Genomic DNA, 20,960 nt, shown 5'->3' with positions numbered 1-20,960 from the left:
TAATTTAAATCTTTCCTGAATATTGGTCAGTCTATTGCATATGGTTGCCAGACGTCTAAATCCTGACTAAAAACTTCAACAAAAATTGTAATTGTAAAGCAAAGTAGCACATACTTCGGTCAAAGTTCAAACTAGGACTAAAGTATGTATTAAGAATACAGGCACAAGACATAACCCACATGTTATTGGCCTCATGTGACATTATTATATCCATTTACCTTTGAGCTTTTTGACCGCAACCTTTGATACTTCTTCTCCCTTCCTAATACCAACAGCCTGAGCTAAATAAACAACACCAAAACCCCCCTCACCAATCACCTCACCAATTGTCAGTCTGCAAAAAATATTGTAAAATTTATGAATTCATTATATTTATCAATGACATTTATTTATCAATGCATAGAAACACAGATGTAAAATACATCAAACATAACATCTTGTTGTGTATATACTTACAAATGAGTGTAATGCACTCGTGAATTATATGACCCATTATACAGCCCTTAAAATTAACACCGGCATTCGGCATTACCGACGTAAACAGCGATGTGAGGTTGCCAGACGCCGGCGAAAAAATCGCCGACGGGAGCCTAGTAAATACAGTAGGATAGCCTAGCCACACAACAGGATCAATGTAAAGAAATTCCGATGTAAACAGTAGATTTTGAATGAAGTATTATTTATTAAAATGCATGAGTTTGTGAGTAAAGTAAATGTGAATGTGAATCGTGTACCTACTTTTGTGTGTGTATCATGTTTATCACATGTTAAAATGTTATTGCTGAATATTTTATTTTGGGTTATACCATTATTATTCACTGGGAATTGTTAAGCGATAAATATTAAAGCATATATTGAACATTGATCGATACTTACCATATCAATATTTACTTATATATATATATACATTACATTAAAACATAACACTAAATTTAACCTTTTAGATTTAATTTATTAAATGATCTTTACAATGTAAACATCACAATAATAAGGACAATCCCCAACTCAGCTGATCATGTGTACGTTTGCAGGGGTACCGCGTTCGCAGGGGATCGGCGGAGAGAGCGTGATTGACTCGTAAATGTGTTATTTTTAAATTATTATTAAAAAAGAGGTAGAGTAGGTTGCTTTTCAATTCATTTTATTCATTATCATTGTTATGATCATATTAGCCTATATTTATTTGGTGATGATGTGCAAAACTAGGCTAGGCCATGGCTTCTTTCTTGTAGAGTGAGCTCAGTTGAAAACATCCAGAGGTCGACTATACTTTACTGTAGCTGAAACTAAAAACATGAAAAATGCCGACGTGATGACTGGTGTAAATTTTTTCACGCCGACATTTTTTTAATTTATTTTTGGCCGACATACTTTTTTTCTAATTTTAAGGGCTGCATTATACAACCACTCGGAGAGGTGCGTCATTTGTCTAATGTGTGTCAAATACATGACGCACCCATTTTGAAGAATTACCATGTTGTTAATGATATAGTGAGTGATAAAGTGAAAGACCATTGTTAATTGATGTGACCTATCATTTAGATTTTTTGACGCACATCTGCATCAATAATTATTTGCAAATGTCACACCCATGACGCACCTCTTCTGGAGATTGTATCTTGGTAAAGTGCACGATATAAAACCAAGATAATTTCATTTTATACAAATTTGTGCTGTTGCACACATCCTTGCACATGGGTTATCAAAAAACAGGTCAGGTATTTGTGCTAGTGAATATATTTCATGACATACCTATTGACTGGGAATGACATTGATGATACCGTGGCGTCCATTATAGATCTTTGCTCGCTTGATGTAGTGGACGGATACATTCGTAATATTTCTGTAGTATCTATCTCTCCATGGTCGCCACCAATTTGCTCTTCCTAAAATGTTGCAACATTTTTTTTATTATTGTTATCTCATCTTAAAGTTACGGTTTGGGCACTGACTGACTGACTGACTGACTACACTAAGACTGAAAGGCAACTACTTTTGGTAATACAGTCAATTCTCCCAATACCAGACACCTTTAGGCATACTATATCTGGTTTTCCAAAAAGTCTGGTATTCAGAATGTGTTTCTAATGGTAACAATAAATATGAGACCTTTTGGTATTGTGAGAGTTTTCAGTTTTCAGCAAGTGCGGTATGTATTAGCGAAAATTATGAAAACACAAATATTAATTAATTATTAATTAATTAGTGTTCCAAAATATTTTTCTTATGCTTACCTCGCAAACTTCATATAATGTGTTTTCTACCGACATTTTGGTATTATAATGTTTTTTTCGCCGAATTAGAATGACAAGAATCAGCAAAAGGATTACGATGCTAGCTAAAAATACACAGCTAATTATAAACAGGACAGAACTACTATCAGAGACAGGTGGTATGTCAACTGAAAAAAAAGTTAATTAGAAATAAGAAAAAATAATATACTAATCAACAGTTGAATCACTTAAATACTCAATACATTATTTACTGAGTGAACTTTTAAAATCAGGAATCAATTTAACTTTTCAATTACAATCAATCAACCTAACCCATCAATCAATGAGTCAATTATTGAACAAAAGATCAATAAATAAATCAATAAACTAATGAACAACCAATAAACTAATCAACCAATAAATAAATAAATCAATCAATAAATCAATCAATCAATCAACTATTCCAATCAAATCTATGAACTACCAACAATCAATCAATAAATTAACTACAATCAATCAACCAATCAAAAAATTAACTAACAATCAATCAATCAATTAACTAACAATCAATCAATCAATCAATCAATCAATTAACTATCAATCAATCAATCAACCACAAATCTAGCAAGCAATGAAAACTATTTATAATTGTAATCAAATTAACACTGTAGTGTGCATTACATATTCATAATGATAATAAAAATAGTAATTAAGGGTAGAAAATTAAAAATAATGACTTTAATTGCATTTGGATTATAGATCGTCAAGGGTTCATAAAAAATGCATTTGAAGCGAATTATCTTCTCTTCAAATTCAAAAACTTTTACTGAAGATCTATCATCGAAAATGCAATTAAATCACCATTCTTTATTTGTACCTTTTTGGACGTCTATTTTAAATTGGTCAAATTGCAATCCTGATTTTGCAACCACTAAGCTAATGTACAGACCAGAATCTTCAGCGTTCAACTTATTCAGAAAAAAAGTGTTTTTGTTGCTCTGAAAAAAAAAAACCAAGAAAAAAAAAATCATATGATGGCTATAAGCTTGAATATCTAATTAATTCATAAACTCATACATAAATTTACAAAGTTAATTTTATAATTTTATGATCTGTTAGGATTGTCTTTGTTCTTTGTTTGGTATCATTTTCTATTATACTACAACTGTATTAAAAAGTACAGTTCCTAAAAACTTGGCCTAATGATATAAAATGACAATTAAAAAGAATGATCATTTTTTCCCTTGTGCCAGCTATAACCTCACTACGCCTATTATCAATGATTAATTAATTGTAACATAAAGTGTTACAGATGGGAATCTATCTTGAGAGGAACAGAGGCTGACGCACAAATAGCAACCAAGTTTGGCACATGCGTATCGCAACGTGTACGTGACATCGTTTTTCATATCATTAAGAATAGTAGTGTTAATCGCTACAAAAAAAACTGTTGTTATTATTTCAAAGAGTCTTGCGTGACAAGAATTTATTTATTTTATAAGGCTACGAATATATTAATCAAACTTTCTATAAAAAAATATGCAACAGGTATGTAAATTTGCATTTTCACGTTTTATAATTCTTTGCATTTTCACAATAGATGAATCAACCATTATGATCTAAGGTCTGTAGGTCAACTTAAAAAACAAGGGGCTTACTTTACTAATATATTATTTCATATTAGTTGGCCTGCAAATATTAAAAAAAGGTTAGAAAACAATAGTTAAACCACTTTCTCATGTATAAACAAAGTTGTTATTGTTATTAATTTTCATCAATCAATATTTCTTTGTAGTATAAAGTCATCAAATATTAAGCAAGTAAGTAGTTGTTGATGTATTCATATTTTACGCCATAAATGTATTCATCATACTCTTAGTGCCTGATAATACATTGTAATATTGTAACAGATGGATAAGATATCAAACATGACTCAGACGCGTACTACCTTCTTAAGGTAGTAGTTCATAAAATAATTCATTATTGCATGTGTATAGGTGATACCTTTGATACAATTTGTATGTAGAAGTTCATTGTTTTACGTGTACTAGTTTTGTTAATGTAAGGGAAGATGGTTATGCAGATTCTAAATATTTCTATAAAACTTTATGGTAGAATGGTGTTAGTATCGCCTGTCAATCAGAGGTTACTTGTTTAAGTCCTGCATAGTCTTTTACCATACAAAAAACCACATACTTTGATCTATTTGTTCAACCTTTAAGCTCTGTACACTTATCAAACTTTATGTGACAAACAAATGCGATGTGCCCATATATGGACATGATGATCATGTCATATCACTATCCTATTTGGTTATATCACTACCATATTTGGGTACATTACACTTTTTTTGTCACATAAAGTTTGATAGTGAGTGAGTGGCCGAGCGGTTAATACAGTGGAACCGTAATTACATCGGCAGGGGTTCGAGGCTCACTCACTCCATGGTTCTGGTGGTAGAACGAGTCTTCTCGGATAAGGACTATAAACCGTAGGTCCAGTGTACACAACTAGCTCGTGTGCACTTCAAAGAACCTAGTACATCTTTCGAGACGAGTAGGGGGTTACCCCGGTGTATTGGTACATCACAGCCACTGATCACCAACTGGGCCCTCTGGGAGACCAGTCTTTGACTGAAGAGGTTACCCAGTATAAATATATATTTCAATCAATCAATCAATCATAGGTTAGACACAGAGCCCAAGTTGTATATTTATATTACTTGCCATTGTTGATACAGTATACAGTAGAGTATGCTACTGTAAGACGCATACATTTAACACATTCAATTTCATTAAATCATGAATGTTACAACATTTACATACTCATCCACAATTCAATTATGTGTGATTGATTTACCATAGTTGATGTTAATCATGCCAATAGCAGAAAACATACTTAGTACAATCATTCATGGTTTATTGTATTCTCTTCAGCATGTACTAACATTAACAAGGAAGAGAAGTGAGCACAAAAGGAGTCATTATTCTTCCGTATCTATTTATTATTCTACACACAACAGAATGGTACAGTGTACACAACTCTATCGTAATGCAATTTTCAGTTTAGTCAAATATGAGAAACCGGAATCAATTTGAAACTAGAATTAAATCAGACATTTGGGACTCTTTGTATAAAATTAAAGATTTGACAGAGTGGTTAGGATATGGACACAGCAAGCCATATACTGTAATTAAATAAACACAGATTGAAGGCTCTCCTAACTAGTTCTGGTGGTAGAACAGTATTGTCCGATGAGGACCTACTGGAGGTCAGTGTACACATCCGACTCGTGTGCATCTTTCAAAAAGTAGGGCATTATTGGTCCATCTCAGCTTATGTTGTGGAAAAACGAATGAACACTGCTTGGTGGAAGCTGTACGACACAAAGGGATCTTTAAGGCCAATTTACACAAGAGGTAACCAGCAAGTGAAAAAAAATGCGTAGCTTGTTCCATGTAGAATCTATCCTGAGCAAGAACCACCCATATGCATTGCACTTTGTGTAAATGGTCATAAGAAATAACATAGATTATATATTCTTATTAGAGTTACCGCTTGTCTGTGTAAATTGGCCATTACAGGGGGATGAAGTTGTATGTGTTCACCCCGGTGCAATTCAACCCATTCAGGCTGTAGAATACAACTAAAAAATACATAGCTTACTTGTAAACATTTAGCTTCAGGGCACCAATGAGTAACTCTAGTCATAGCAGCTTCACAAGACAGACTCTCTTTCAAATACCAGAACTACACAAAACAAATTACATTTAATTATAGGTTATTACAATATCAAAAAAACAAATTAACACAAAATGGTTTAATTTGGAAAATTGTGTTATAGAATATGCTCATTTAATTTTACTTCATTCACTTTTTTTTAAGCTCTATCTATACTATCAAACTTTATGCAACAAAAAAATGTGATGTGCCCATATATGGACATGATGATGTAATATAACTACCATATTTAGGCATATCACTACCATATTTAGGCATATCACTACCATATTTAGGCATATCATTACCATATTTAGGCATATCACTACCATATTTAGGCATATCATTACCATATTTAGGCATATCACTACCATATTTAGGCATATCACTACCATATTTAGGCATATCACTACCATATTTAGGCATATCACTACCATATTTAGGCATATCACTACCATATTTAGGCATATCACTACCATATTTAGGCATATCACTACCATATTTAGGCATATCACTACCATATTTAGGCATATCACTACCATATTTAGGCATATCACTACCATATTTAGGCATATCACTACCATATTTAGGCATATCACTACCATATTTAGGCATATCATTACCATATTTAGGCATATCACTACCATATTTAGGCATATCACTACCATATTTAGGCATATCACTACCATATTTAGGCATATCACTACCATATTTAGGCATATCACTACCATATTTAGGCATATCACTACCATATTTAGGCATATCACTACCATATTTAGGCATATCACTACCATATTTAGGCATATCACTACCATATTTAGGCATATCACTACCATATTTAGGCATATCACTACCATATTTAGGCATATCACTACCATATTTAGGCATATCACTACCATATTTAGGCATATCACTACCATATTTAGGCATATCACTACCATATTTAGGCATATCACTACCATATTTAGGCATATCACTACCATATTTAGACACTTTTTTTGGTCAAATTAGTTTTATAGTGTAGAAAGAGCATTATAGTTTGCAAACGTTACTTAGCCAACGTTGGGTGTGTGTAAGAGAACGCTGAACTATCATGTTTATTTGCACATGTTTAATTGAATAAAAAGGTGCCGTCCATGTCTAGATTATTTAATCATCAATCCACAGTTTTACCTCCGCTCAGGAGCTTAATTTTGTGCATGTTTTTTTATATTCTAGGAAGTTGATGTTACGTAGTGGACCAACAAATTATCTGGTACGGTAATAACCAACATTGTGGTCCAAATACAGTAAAACTAATTAAATATTTAATGACTTCAACAGTCCAAGTCACCCTGTACCTATCCCAGTCATAATCTAAGATTCAAATGTTTCACAATTTTATTTAAAAAGTTGTATAATTATTTTATTATTTCCAGGATATAAAATGAAAAAAAAAAAGAACTTACCCATATTCGTAAAAAACATTTCTCCTGAAAAGAGTAACAAAAAGAAATTAATTTAATATTTTCTTATAAATTTATTTTCAATATGAATGAGTATATTCTTGGCATTTGATTGGTTGATATCGTATTATTCATTATTTTCATCTTTCCTCATTTTTTAGGGTACTATGGCATGCTCAGCTTTTTGTAAACATTTTGAGAATTATCAGAGCACTTCCTTTTTTGACATTGATTCAAAATAAAAGCAAAATGTTGTTATTATTTATTTATTCTGCATTCTAGAACAGTCCATCTTCCAACTTATTATCCCTAATTCCTCATTTGTATACTGTTCCAACAAAATAAAACCAAATTTCATCAGAATGTGACCACAATACAGGATATGAGTTGGTGTAAACAGGCGCTTAATACATAAAAAGAATATATAACCTTTTGAAAATATGGTTCGACAAACTAAAATTGATTTGAAATTTAGAACGACCCGGAATAAATTGCAAAATAGATAAATTTACGGCATCTGAAATTATTCTTGTTAAGATTTAATTCTCCATCTTGGCATATATATTGATTCCTAAATCTTTTATTCCGGGAAATGTTTTAATGAAGATGAAATGAACTTAAAAGGTATACTCTATCTTAGTTACACTAATTATGATTAGTCTCCAACATAATATAACAATATTGTACCGTGTATAGTCGATATACACAGGACATCTAGACATTTTCAACCACAAATGAGAATTAAAGAAGATGATTTCTTTCTTCGAACATTTAATTTATTTAAGAAAAGTAATGCAAGAATGAGTAAGTAGGAAGTGATAAAATTAAAGAAATGGTCTTGGGCAGATCTACAGTAACACGGCAGAGAGATGATAGATGGACAAAGATGTTACTGAATAGACACCAAGACACAGTATGAGACACCAACGAAGACCAAGTGAGATGGCATGATGAAATGTGCCAAGCAATTGCTATATATATAGAAGAGAACAGCGTGGTGGTGGTTCCCACTAGAACGCAACGCAGCGACGTATCAACGCAAAGTGCTGTATTGCGAAATCACAAGTGGGAACCGACGACGCAATAGTGCTGCAAACATCGTAGATTTGATTTCATGTGGGCGGGGGCAAACACAATTATTGGAAGTGCATTTTTGCATTTTCTTACGTTGATTGCGTTGCGTTGCGTCGGTAGTGAGAACCACGCTTTATGGAGTCAATTTAGGGAGACCTTTCAGTAGGTTGAAAATGGCAAGCAAAGATGATAATAATGATTATGATATGATGATGGTGAAATTTGATTATGATGTTATTAAAATTCACTATTTAATAATGTTTAAAAATCTTTTAAAAGATAATATTAAATAATATTTAAATACATTAAATAAAAATTTTTCTTTTCCTAGAAAATAATATAATATAATAATAATTGATTGGAAACTTCACTTTTACAACAGTGGCACTTTTTGATGATAAAGGTGATTCTAAGTAATAACTCAAAACGAATGCAAACAAATTAACAGGTTGGTTCAATAATGCAATAATATAATTTAGGATCAAAATAATCTTCCCTTTTTCATATTGGTGGAGTTTTTTGAAGCAGTTTTCTGCTGTGTTATTTAATGTTTACTCTTCACTGGCAAGATATATAAAACCAAGACTTAACTGGCAATTCTTAAAATCAGACACATTAACAAGAGCAATTAAATACAAAATAGTCTGGTAACCTTATAGTTTAGCCTTTACTGTATAACGTTCTATACATAGGTAGATAATTAATCATTTTGAATTTTGAGGGAATTGATGAAACTCTAAACCAGCAGCCAGCAATAATACATAAAGGGTAATGTTATAATAATAATTTATTGAATATACCTTTCTACTGTTGACTGAAGTAGAGATGTGACCAGGGTCATGGCTAATATTTTAAACTATAATTACTCTGGTTTATTTTAAGGTGAAAGTATAATTAGAATCCTCATGACGTTTGTTTTCAATCTCATTCTTTAATTATTTTCTTGTTTGTCGGCTAAGGGTGATCAACCTTTAATAACCGAGTGCAGAATTTGTCCAGTATAATAGGCAAATTCTATAATACAGTATCACATATGTATCACATGTGATACCTATATCATGCCAACAAACCTAATGTAACGTAATACAGGTGCCACATGTGATACCTGTATCATGGCCATAAGTCTAACTTTAACGTGATAAAGGTATCACATGTGACACCTATGTCAGACTGTATTATAGAATTTGCCTATGACACTGGCGAAATTATGCCATATGTGGAAATACAATACAGAGGACAAGCTGAGTAAACCAGCTTCCTGCACATAAACACTATCAGCTAAAATGTAACGTAACTAAAAGATTTGATTTAAAAATGGTCAAATTAAATTTTTTGGCCGTGATACCACTGAAACTGAAGTGAATACAATCAAATAAAATTACCTTTCTTTTATCAGTTATATTTGATGAGCTAAACTTCAACCAGATGTAATTGCCACTGGATGACTCTATAGAACTATGCAATGTTTCTGAATTCCCTTCTAATACTTTCAAAATCAAGTCTTGTTGGCCTTTTATGTAATCAACTGAAAATATGTTTATAACAAGATATGAATTAGTAAAGTAAAATCTTTAAAATCGGACAATCGTAACATAGTACATTTTTGGGTTTTTACTTGTTTACTTGAATATAGGTTAGGATAGATTTCGGAAATTCCTTAAATTATACAGTGGATTCGTAAATTGATACCAACTAAAATATTCAGCATAATTTGGTTTTCATTCATTTATTGAGTTGACTGTATATATATATTTATAATTAATAATAATAATTATCCAAATTCCCTCACTTGCACTGATGAAGGGCTAGTGTTGCCCAAAAGCTCTGCTAACTTTTCTGGCTGTTTACTTTATCGTTTTGATTTAGCTTTTTGCTTTTTATTTTTGTATCTCCATTGAGATCCAGCCACTGATACCCACAGCATTGTCATTTTTTTTCAGTAATTTGCCTTTGGATTTATATATTTATAATTAGATATAACTTGCTTGCACTGATGAAGGGCTAGTGTTGCCCGAAACCTCTGCTAATTTTTTTGGGTGTTTTACTTTATCTTTGGATTTAGCTTTTTGCTTTTTTTTGTATCTCCATTGAGATCCAGCCACTGATACCCACAGCATTGTCATTTTTTCAGTAATTTGCCTTTGGATTTATATATCTATAATTAAGTATATCTAGAGAAAATGTAAGGTAAAATCTTCCATTGCTCAATTTGTTTTAGTTAAAGAGCAATTTTCTCTGCATTCTGGAAGAACACTCGCAGAGTTTTGGAGGCAGGGTGGTAATTAAATTAGTTTTTACAGCAAAATTTAAAAATAAGTTGAACGTTATTTTGCATTGGATTGACATCGGTGCCACTTGTACTGCAAAATCAGAAGAATTATAATACAGTATATTTCAAATTAATTTTGATGATGGACAAAACAGATTCAAACATCTGAATGCAATTTACAAATATCATATCAATATAAAATTATAGGCGCCAGTTTCTTTCTAAATCTAATGAGGTTCAAACAACACAATGTGAGAGTAATTTACTAAAATAATAATAATATGGATTTATATAGCGCACATACCACTCAAAGCGCATACTGAAGTAGTATGTACAATGTCTTACCAACTGTTAAATCAAAGACTCGTCTTGTGTAGGTGTGACAATTGGAAACAATACAAGTATAACGTCCAACATTCTGATCATTTACATTAGACAGTGTCATTGAGAAATTATGAAACTGAAAAAAAAAAAAAAACATAAAAAAGGTTGATCAAACACAGAACAATATTTTTAAAATGTGCCACTTGCCTTTCAAATAAAAAGATAATTCTGCACATGCTCAGGAACATACGAGCATGCGCAGAATGATCTTTTTACTTGATATGTGAGTCGCTTCAACTTATACCTACCAATGCTTTTTTAACAAGTCTTCATTTTAAAAATCTTTAAAAAAAATGATTGAATGCAAGCATCTTGGGAACAATTCAACTTCTATTTTGTTTCAGTTGAGTGGTTTTATTTAACTGTCTTATTTTCAGTGGAGTTTCTCTCGTAATGTGCAGCAGTACTGCATAATTGAATCAATCAATTAAGCAAGTTAAACATTCCAATTAAAATCAATCTAGTGTTAATTACATTTATTGGTAATCATCAGGTGAAAATAAGCAAATAGATTGTACTCATACTGATTTAATAAAACCGCAAATATTATACCGTATGTAATACCGGGTGTAATATGGTAAGGTATATGTGCATGTGGCAGGGCGGTTATTCCAAATTATGTTCGATGGGGGGGGGGGGGGGGGCATTTCTTTAAAATGATGTTCTATAGTGGTGGGGCATTTCTATCAAAATGATGCCCTATGGGGTGGGCGAGGGGGACGTTTATTTAAAGTGGGGCGTTTATTTGAATAAATACAGTATATTTTAAAGAATTACCATATTTTTCTCTGCTTCCAATTTAAAATCACCTTTATACCACTGAATGAATGTCTGTCCATTAGACTCTATTACAGGCTGACACTGAAAAGTAATGCCAAACAATTTTCTCTGTACAAAAGAGACTACGCCTGACTCGCTGGTGTGAAAGCCTTCCACTTTTTTTAATGAAATAGTTGATAATTCCCGTGTAGATTCACAGGCTTAAATGTAAATATTAGAAAAATCATGAATAAGTTATGCATATTAAATGTGATAAAATATTATTAAAAGATTTACTGAATAGAATTTGGTAATGAAAAATGTATTATCACTACAGATTGTATAATCCAGTCTTGTTTATCAAAAGTACATTTGATTCTTGGTAAAAAGTACAAGTTAGAGAAGGGGTGTAAATGCATTATCCAGCCCATAGATCCAGACATGAAAAATTCATCAACATTTCAGATCTTATGTCTTTTTATGACCTCGAAAAGACAAAAAAGACTGACCTAGTTAAATAATGTGGTGAATGTAATAATATATCATATAATTTTTGCTATACAATTAACAATAAAGAAACCGGGTAATTAAAGGGAAAAATAATAATAACTTTAAAAAAATAGTCACCAACATTATTACCTTTCAGCCTAAAGTATGTTTAATAATACAACATTTATGTAGCGCTATTTCGTAAATATCAAAGCGCTTTGAGTGTTTGTTTATTATTAAAATGATCTATTATTTTAACACCTTACGCATTCAAAGTGCCCGTACCACTTTTGATGGTAATAAATGAGAATATATCATAGCTAATATATTTCTTTCTATCTTACCTTTAACATGAACCTGAATATTAAATTCTTTCGTTTTCTTACGCTGTTCACTGTTTGCCTTACAAGTATAGTTGCCACTGTTAAACGTGGACAGACGTTGAATATTCAGGGTTTGACTGTCGCTTAAAAGATTTCCACCCTTCCACCAAGAATAGAAGAGCTTGAAGCCATATATAGGGCAATGTAGTGAAGCATTTTCACCAACCACATACGAATCGTCACTGATTGAACTGTTTATTGTCGGTGCTAAAAAAATAGGCATAAAATTTATGAAATTGTTGAAAAATTAAAAAATATCAAAAAATATGAGTCAGCCCCATACTGTAAATGTATTATAAATATAGCATACAATTTTATGGAAAAAACATATGGTCATTGCCCACAGATGTGAATAGAGAAATAGTGTTACATATCCTCAAAATACTCTATGTATATCTGGTATATTTTATAGGAGCATCATTTCTGCTGCTAAAGATTTAAGGCATTGGATAAATTGGATTTGGTCTAGACTCAGAAAATAGCCAAGACCAAAGGAAAAATAGCCTCGTAAAAAGTTGATGTGTCTATGCCTTAACAACAAAAAAATACACACTAAAAAAATACTGTATTTATACAATAAATTGCAGAAACAATATACATATACTGTATAGAAAAGCTCACATTAATGAATAGAAAAAGAATAGAAAGAAAAATATGAATAACGTACAACCATCTGAAATATTGAAAGACCGTTCACTATATGAATTCCCTGTCTGTGTTTTAATCTTGAATACAATCATGGTGTTAGGTATTGGCTGTGGTATCATATAACTACGAACTTCGCCACCAATGTGTGACAATGGTTCATGGCACCCATCTACATCATTTCTCTTAAATTCTACAAATGAAAGAAATAAATGTAAAAAGGCTGAAGTTGGAGAAAAAAAAGAGCTGTAATGTCTACAAAGAATTTGCAAATTGTAAATAAAAAGAACTACAAATATTAAAGTGAAAAAAAATAATCAAACTGATTACTGCAGGCAATTTTAAATCATATCTTCCAATTAGAATTATCATATTAATTAGATTAAATTTGAATCAACCAAAAAAGAGCTGTAAAACTTAAATATTAAGTCACAATATTGTGAATATAAATAATATTGAAAAAATTGATAATGTAAAAATGTTTTGGAAGACACATGAAAAAAAAATCAAAAAGAGGCCTGGAAATGTCAGATGGTGATGGAGCTTACGCTTTGAACGCACTGGTCTGACACTGAAGTCCATTCCAGATTTCACTTAAATTTAAACCTTTGTGAATATCACTTAAGTGAAATCACTAATTGTTTTCTTGATTTAAGAAAAATTTACCATTAATTTCCAATGTGAACAAGGCTTTGGACTGTACAGGGTTTAGCAAGGAAATAAACACTATACTTTTATAAAACTTACTAGATGATGTACAAATACATATCAAAAATTTGGATGGGCTTGGTTGCATTTTCCATGACACTCTGACTGCATAGTTTATATATTCAACAGCTAAGTCTGTTGGTCTGGGATCAGTAGCATGATTATCTTGAAAGAAAAAATATGAGAATCAGGTTAAATACCAACATAATATATTCTAAATTATTTTAACAAATATCTTACATTTTTTTTTCTTTCACTCCACGGACGACTGTGCGTCTAATGTAACGCTTTATATTGGCTTGATTGACTATGTGCTTATTTATCTGTGACAATAAACGAAAATAGAGGTGGATGGAAACCAATGCACTGAACGCCTGCTTTGACCGTGCTGATAGCCTCCACACAAAATATTGACTATCAGCATGGTGACCATAACATTTTAAATTACATGCATGATTGACCATGCCAATAGCCTCCACCCATGACCTACAAATCTAAGTCCTTAAACTGAAGTTGGATTAATCGTTTTACGCATGAAAAATCCTACAAGATATCAGTGGGTTTAAGTTGACATGGAGTACCATGAACTATGGTATTTGGAAAAAACAGAACACTTCCGAAATAAAGGTCTCTAATGCAATAATGGAAAAACCATATTAAAAGAGGTCTCTGTGCACATTAGGTTTTGTTTGAGTGAAGTTCAGACAGATAGGTATTTTAAATTGCCTATATCCAAAATCCAGAAAACAATTCAGAAAATAAAGGTCTCCAATGCAATAATGGAAAAACCATATTAAAAGAGTGTTTAAGTTTAGACAGAAAGATGTAAACTCTATTTAATGCTTTTAAATTACCTGCATATCTAGATTTCTTTTTTTTAAAGTAAAATCTGACAGTAATTATTAAATAAAAGTAATGACATTTTGATGATTATAACCCACAGAAATATCGTCGTAATCGGATGTAATGACGATTTTGCAAAGACTAGCTCATTTATTTTAAGTAAATTAATATGAAGCAGATTCTTTTTCTATATAGACAAGGGCAAATTTACGAAATGTAATATACGAATGCAAGTGACATTTACAGCATAAAACTTAATACACTGTGTAATAATGTAGTTTTCTCTCAAAATGGTCTAAGCTATGTTATAACGATAGTTTGTTTCTCTTCTTCGTTTCTTCAGAAATAGTTTTTTCTCTGAAAAAAAATCTTCTTTTAATAATACATTCTCAGAAGCCATCGCCTTGCGGTAACATTAGTATTATACTGCTTTTTTCAGAAATCAATCAACTGTACCGGTAAACAATTTATTGCAAGGTAGTTACATAACGAACGAAATATAAATACAGTAAAATTGGATAATTTAAGAGACCATTAGCCATTTATTGCCTACAAAATTAGATACCTTAAGCTATGTCTACACTATTAAACTAGTTTGACAAAAAAGTGTGATGTGCCCAAATATGGCAGTGATGTGCCCAAATATGGTAGTGATATGACATCATCATGTCCATATATGAGCACATTTTGATGTCACATAAAGTTTGATAGTGTGAACAGAGGTTTAGACTTAAACTTACAAAATAGTTGTATATAGAAATAACCTTAAGTATAACGCTAACATATTGTTAGTTATACTCTCGTATTGCGATCATTACTGTCAGTAAGAGATACGTTAAAGCACGGGGACTTGATTAAACGAGACATTACTATAGAAACAGTAGACGTTAATAAAATCAATTTCAAGATAAATCATTCACGCACCAACTTTACAACAATTTATGTGTCGATGTCGAAGATTTATATAAGGAAAGAGCATAATCTTTTGGTATTAGGATGGGGTTATACAAGAGAATATCATCATTAAAGCTCCAATGTTTCTCAATTTATGCTTGTAATTACCTACAAATCAACAGGCAAGCTAAGAAGCTAACCTAGTCAAGGAAGCCCTTCAACAGTCGGACCCAGCATATATTTGGATGCTAGAGAAGACTGCCTCTTGGATGCGACTGGCATCAGTGGGAGGAACAAAACTGTACTGTACTGTACAGAAGTGCATAGTATAGGGTGGGCTTCAAACATTTAAGAGAATATGATGATGCAGGGAAGGGGTTGTGGCTGCAGTCGGTTAGGCTCAACTCCTATATTTTGAAAAAATACAATGCAAATGTAGTACAGCAATATGTTTGACAATATTTAGCCCTCTGCCTTTCATTTTTCACAATCATAGATGAGCTACTTTTTTTTGGTAGAATACTGCGTTGAAATTACTGGGTGCAAGGAATTAAAGTAACTTAAGTGGTGTGTCCGCCTACCACAATTAAATCCTTTCAGAGACCTCAAATAAATTAAATCCAATCTACAAATTTTATGAAAGCATTCTAGAATTTCAGGTAAAATGTGTAGATTTCCACGGTAACATAAGTAGATGCTGATGATACATTTAATGAAATTGAAGACAGTGGAATTAAAATTTCTATTGTTGTACGACAATATATTTACATAATTCTTAAGCTCTGTCTACACTATCAAACTAGTTTGACAAAAAAAAATTGTATGTGCCCAAATATGGTAATAATATGCCCAAATATGGTAGTAATATGATCATATCATACATCACATTTTGTCATCACATAAAGTTTGATAGTGTAGAGAGAGATTTTATTTATAGAAAGTAAGATTTAAAAGGAATTTCGTAGACACCGAGGCTCAGAGGAAGGATTAACATAATGCTAAATTGTCTGTCCAAAATAGACATCTATTAATTGATAAATAGGGGGAGGGCAAGAGTTCACCCCTAGCTCCTCCCTCTGGATCTTCGACATGATTTGGCAGGAGGGGGTTTGGGGAGAGGGAAAGAGTGTACCTCTACTGTACCTCCTCCCTCTGGATCTTCAACATGATTTAGCAGGAGAGGGTTTGGGGAGAGGGAAAGAGTGTACCCCTACTGTACCTCCTCCCTCTGGATCTTCCACATGATTTGGCAGGAGGGGGTTTAGGGAGAGGGAAAGAGTGTACCCCTACTGTACCTCCTCCCTCTGGATCTTCCACATGATTTGGCAGGAAGGGGTTTGAAGAGAGGGAAAGAGTGTACCCCTACTGTACCTTCTCCCTCTGGATCTTCTACATTATTTGGCAGGTGGGGGGGGGGGGGTTGGGGAGAGGGAAAGAGTAAGAGTGTACACCTACTGTACCTCCTCCGTACCTCCTCCTCTGGATTTTCCACTTGATTTGGCAGGAGGGGGTTTGGGGAGAGGAAAATAGTGTACCTTTACTGTACCTCCTCCCTCTGAATCTTCCACATGATTTGGCAGGAGGGGGTTTGGGGAAAGGGAAAGAGTGTACCCCTACTGTACCTCCTCCCTCTGGATCTTCCACATGATTTTAAACTCATTTAGAATTAAAACCTTCTCCGATCTTTTCACTACATTTCAACTTGTTACCATAACACCGTCAGATGGTTTTATAAAGTTATTTCACCAACACTTTGGAAATCAGTGCATAGAAATATAGGACTGTTGGGAGAGTTAAAGTATGCTAGGGCATTCAACTACTCTACAACTTTTAATTTATTTAAAATGTTCACTGTTTGAATATATTTACCAGCACTGAGTACTTCCTTACACATTGGATACACAATGAGAGACCTACAGTATGATCGTATGACATTAAATCAAGTTTCATACCATCTGCTAGTTATTCCAGAGTAATATCAGTGTATCAGGAATACTGTTTATTTACTGTTCTGTTCATATACACTTTACAGTAAAATATTTATCAATTGGATTATAACATCTGCATTTCAAAGTAAACTGATTGTGAATTAAAGTTTTGAAATGATATGGCCGTATGTTTTCATTGATAGTCGATACAATCTGTTTTTCAATGTGTTGTTATATTCAATATTATCTAATTTAAAAAACAATCAAGTGCTAGTCAAATATTTATCAATGCAATTTACAGGTATAAATTGTTTACCCTGTTGTTGCATGGATTCATTAACAGTGCTGCAAAGTACTAGAATTTTAAATCAAATTTAAATTTAAAAACGGACTGTATTTACAGTAGCTTCTTATATTGTATACTAAAGTTCACAGTAAATTCATAATTATATAAACATATACAGTAGTGTTCAACTAATTTCATGTTTTTTAATCTTTAACCTTTTCCAATAGTAATTCATTTATGTTACAGTTTTTACACGGCATTTTGCCTAAAGTGTCCAAAAACACCAAATTTAATTAAAAATGCAAATTTTAAGATGTGAAACCAATAGAAATTGGTGGATATTTTTATCCAAAAAAAGTCAATCAATCAATCAATCTTTATTTCCACTATAATTACACAAAAAAATACACAAATGAAATATTAAGATGAAAGACGTATTTGCATTGCCCACTCACAGACACCCATGCGAAGTTAAAGTAAACAAGTGAAAAACAAAAGTACTATTAATAGCGGATGCCAAATGGTTCCAGAAAAGGCATGAGCAAATTGTATGCTTTCATAAAATGTTGCCCCAGGACAAATCAATTGTGAAATAAGCAATGATGACCTTATGATTGATTTGGATAGGAATGAATTCATACTGTTCTGATCTTTGCATGTAAAAATACACATTTTCAGAAGACAACTTGAAGCATGGGAAACCATTCATTAATACTATCATCAACTTCGTATTAAGATGATCTTGAACTCTGTCCACACTATCAAACTTTAATTGACAAAAAAATGTGATGTGCCCATGGACATGATGATGTCATATCACTACCATATTTGGACATATCACTACCATATTTAAGCATATCACTACCATATTTAAGCATATCACTACAATATTTAAGCATATCACTACCATATTTAAACATATCACTACCATATTTAAACATATCACTACCATATTTAAGCATATCACTACCATATTTAAGAATATCACTACCATATTTGGACACATCACACTTTTTTTGTCAAACTAGTTTGATAGTGTAGACAGAGCTTATTTACAAAAACGAATATTATCACATGATTTTGTTTTCATTATACATAAAAAAATTAATCACCTCCTTGTTGCCAACACGGACTATCAGCCATCACCATGACAACATAATACACGTTAATAATAAAGTATCTATACATTTCTTCTTGACCGGTATCCTGTAACGTACTTCAGATCAATCTGGAAAACAAACATCGAAATAAATTCAATGGCACGTAATACGTGACAATCTCATTTTTTGTTCAGTATTCGAGGAAGAATCAATACGATGAAAATATACTTAAATGGAAGATCTTCTGATTTTTTTTTTAATTACTGGATAATTCAATTAAACATCAATACAAAACAATCAACAAAGATAAACTATGCTGTTTTCAGTCGATTAAGAAATATGGCGCGATACACTGGAAGCAATTCTACAGTTACGATTCTGTTATCGGTTTTTGACGTGATCTAAGCAGTTCAATAAAAATTTAAAGTACAGTCATTAACATTGTTCGTATAAACTCCTGATTACATACATTTGTATATAAAAACCTGTTGATAAAATGACTAGTGACGATTGAAATTAACCAGTGCCATTTGAAATCAGATGAAATTTAATATAAACATTGAATTTACTTGGCGATCAATCAAATCTTAGCGTTCAGGATAATTTTAATGGGATACTTTAGGTGATTCATTAAATCAGGTAACAGGGATAAAGTAAATGTAAAAGCTTGGACGCCTACTGTCAAAGTATTTCTTAAAATGAAATTAAATGTTAAAAGGTAATGATAGTATTACCAACATTATATCCTGTTACACTTGATGCACTGGACAAAAACAGTGTGGGAAATTGTATGTATGACTCAGCTCACTTAAGCTGAACACGTATTCTTCATTAACTATGAAATCCCAAAATGCCACAAAATCAATTGTGTAATCACATCTTATTATTATATAATTCAATCAATAAAATTATGAAAAAAAATGTTTTAGGACTATCCAAACGTGGGATCTTTTGTTTTCAGGGAGTGTCCCGACGGTTAGACCACAAATTTAGAGGCAGTAATAATATCACATTCTTATGTAATACGCATGCACAACATTTAAGCTTGGTTCCCACTAGAATGTAACGCAAGGACGTAAACGCAACGCAAGCGTTTATAACCAATGACAAGCGAAGTTATAGACAGTTAGCAATCACAAGCGAATAAGCCATCGCTTGTGATTGGTCAATTCACTTGCGTTGCGTTACGTCCTTGTGTTGCGTCGCTAGTGGGAACCACGCTTTAGGAAGGAGAACAACCTCCATCCCATATTTAAAATAAAAATATAAAATAAATGAAGATAGTAAAAAGCACCTTGACATTACAAAATGTTTGGGCTTCAAAATCCAGGATCCAACACTGACATATTTATTTGCGAGATAGTTGTATTAAGTGGGTACTTATTTGGAGATACTGCACAATCTGTTTGTTTGTTTGTTTGTTTGTTTGTTTGTTGTGTCCAATGTTTATATTATTATTGCCCATAAAAGAAAATGTTGAACTCTGTTCTAGATGATGGTGTCATTCTATTTGCATTTGAATTTTGAAGAATCTTAAATCACAATATTTTCTAAACTATTCTGCGAAAAAGTAAAAAGCAATTACCACAATAATAAACAATGCCATCAGGAAGGCAGTGTCCTATATACATTTGTTGACATTACAGCTTACCAGATACAAGGCTATTAACATTGTATGGCTTATTAAGAAATTTTCGCTTCAATGACTTTTATTAATCATAAAAAATCACCTTTTAAATAAAGAAACATGTTATTTTCAGATATTACATTGAAAGACTAGCTCTTGTAGACAACTTGGGTGGGAATTGCCATCCAAAGTG

General features: G+C 32.3%; 1 protein-coding gene across 2 annotated transcripts in view; it reads right to left on the bottom strand.

Moving 5' to 3' along the window:
- The window catches only part of LOC140047864 (fibroblast growth factor receptor 3-like), a 29,021-nt gene that overhangs the window by 6,487 nt on the left and 1,574 nt on the right, over window positions 1-20,960 (bottom strand). Inside the window, exons 2-14 of one of the 2 annotated variants that reach the window (XM_072092898.1) lie at window positions 19,153-19,268; window positions 14,129-14,254; window positions 13,404-13,574; window positions 12,698-12,943; window positions 11,883-12,085; window positions 11,067-11,181; window positions 9,835-9,977; window positions 7,382-7,405; window positions 5,880-5,963; window positions 3,091-3,211; window positions 2,235-2,401; window positions 1,753-1,886; window positions 219-334 (exon numbers count right to left, since the gene is read on the bottom strand). In XM_072092898.1, coding sequence (XP_071948999.1) covers window positions 219-334; window positions 1,753-1,886; window positions 2,235-2,401; window positions 3,091-3,211; window positions 5,880-5,963; window positions 7,382-7,405; window positions 9,835-9,977; window positions 11,067-11,181; window positions 11,883-12,085; window positions 12,698-12,943; window positions 13,404-13,574; window positions 14,129-14,254; window positions 19,153-19,228 — 1,726 coding nt within the window. In that variant the 5' untranslated portion in view covers window positions 19,229-19,268. The remainder of the gene's footprint in view (window positions 1-218; window positions 335-1,752; window positions 1,887-2,234; window positions 2,402-3,090; window positions 3,212-5,879; window positions 5,964-7,381; window positions 7,406-9,834; window positions 9,978-11,066; window positions 11,182-11,882; window positions 12,086-12,697; window positions 12,944-13,403; window positions 13,575-14,128; window positions 14,255-19,152; window positions 19,269-20,960) is intronic. The other variant, XM_072092899.1, reaches the window with a different exon arrangement.

Source organism: Antedon mediterranea, chromosome 4, assembly GCF_964355755.1.
Source record: "Antedon mediterranea chromosome 4, ecAntMedi1.1, whole genome shotgun sequence".
Lineage (NCBI taxonomy): Eukaryota > Metazoa > Echinodermata > Crinoidea > Comatulida > Antedonidae > Antedon > Antedon mediterranea.
The sequence above is the reverse complement of the archived record's forward strand: the minus strand, read 5'-3'. Positions and strand labels throughout refer to the sequence as shown.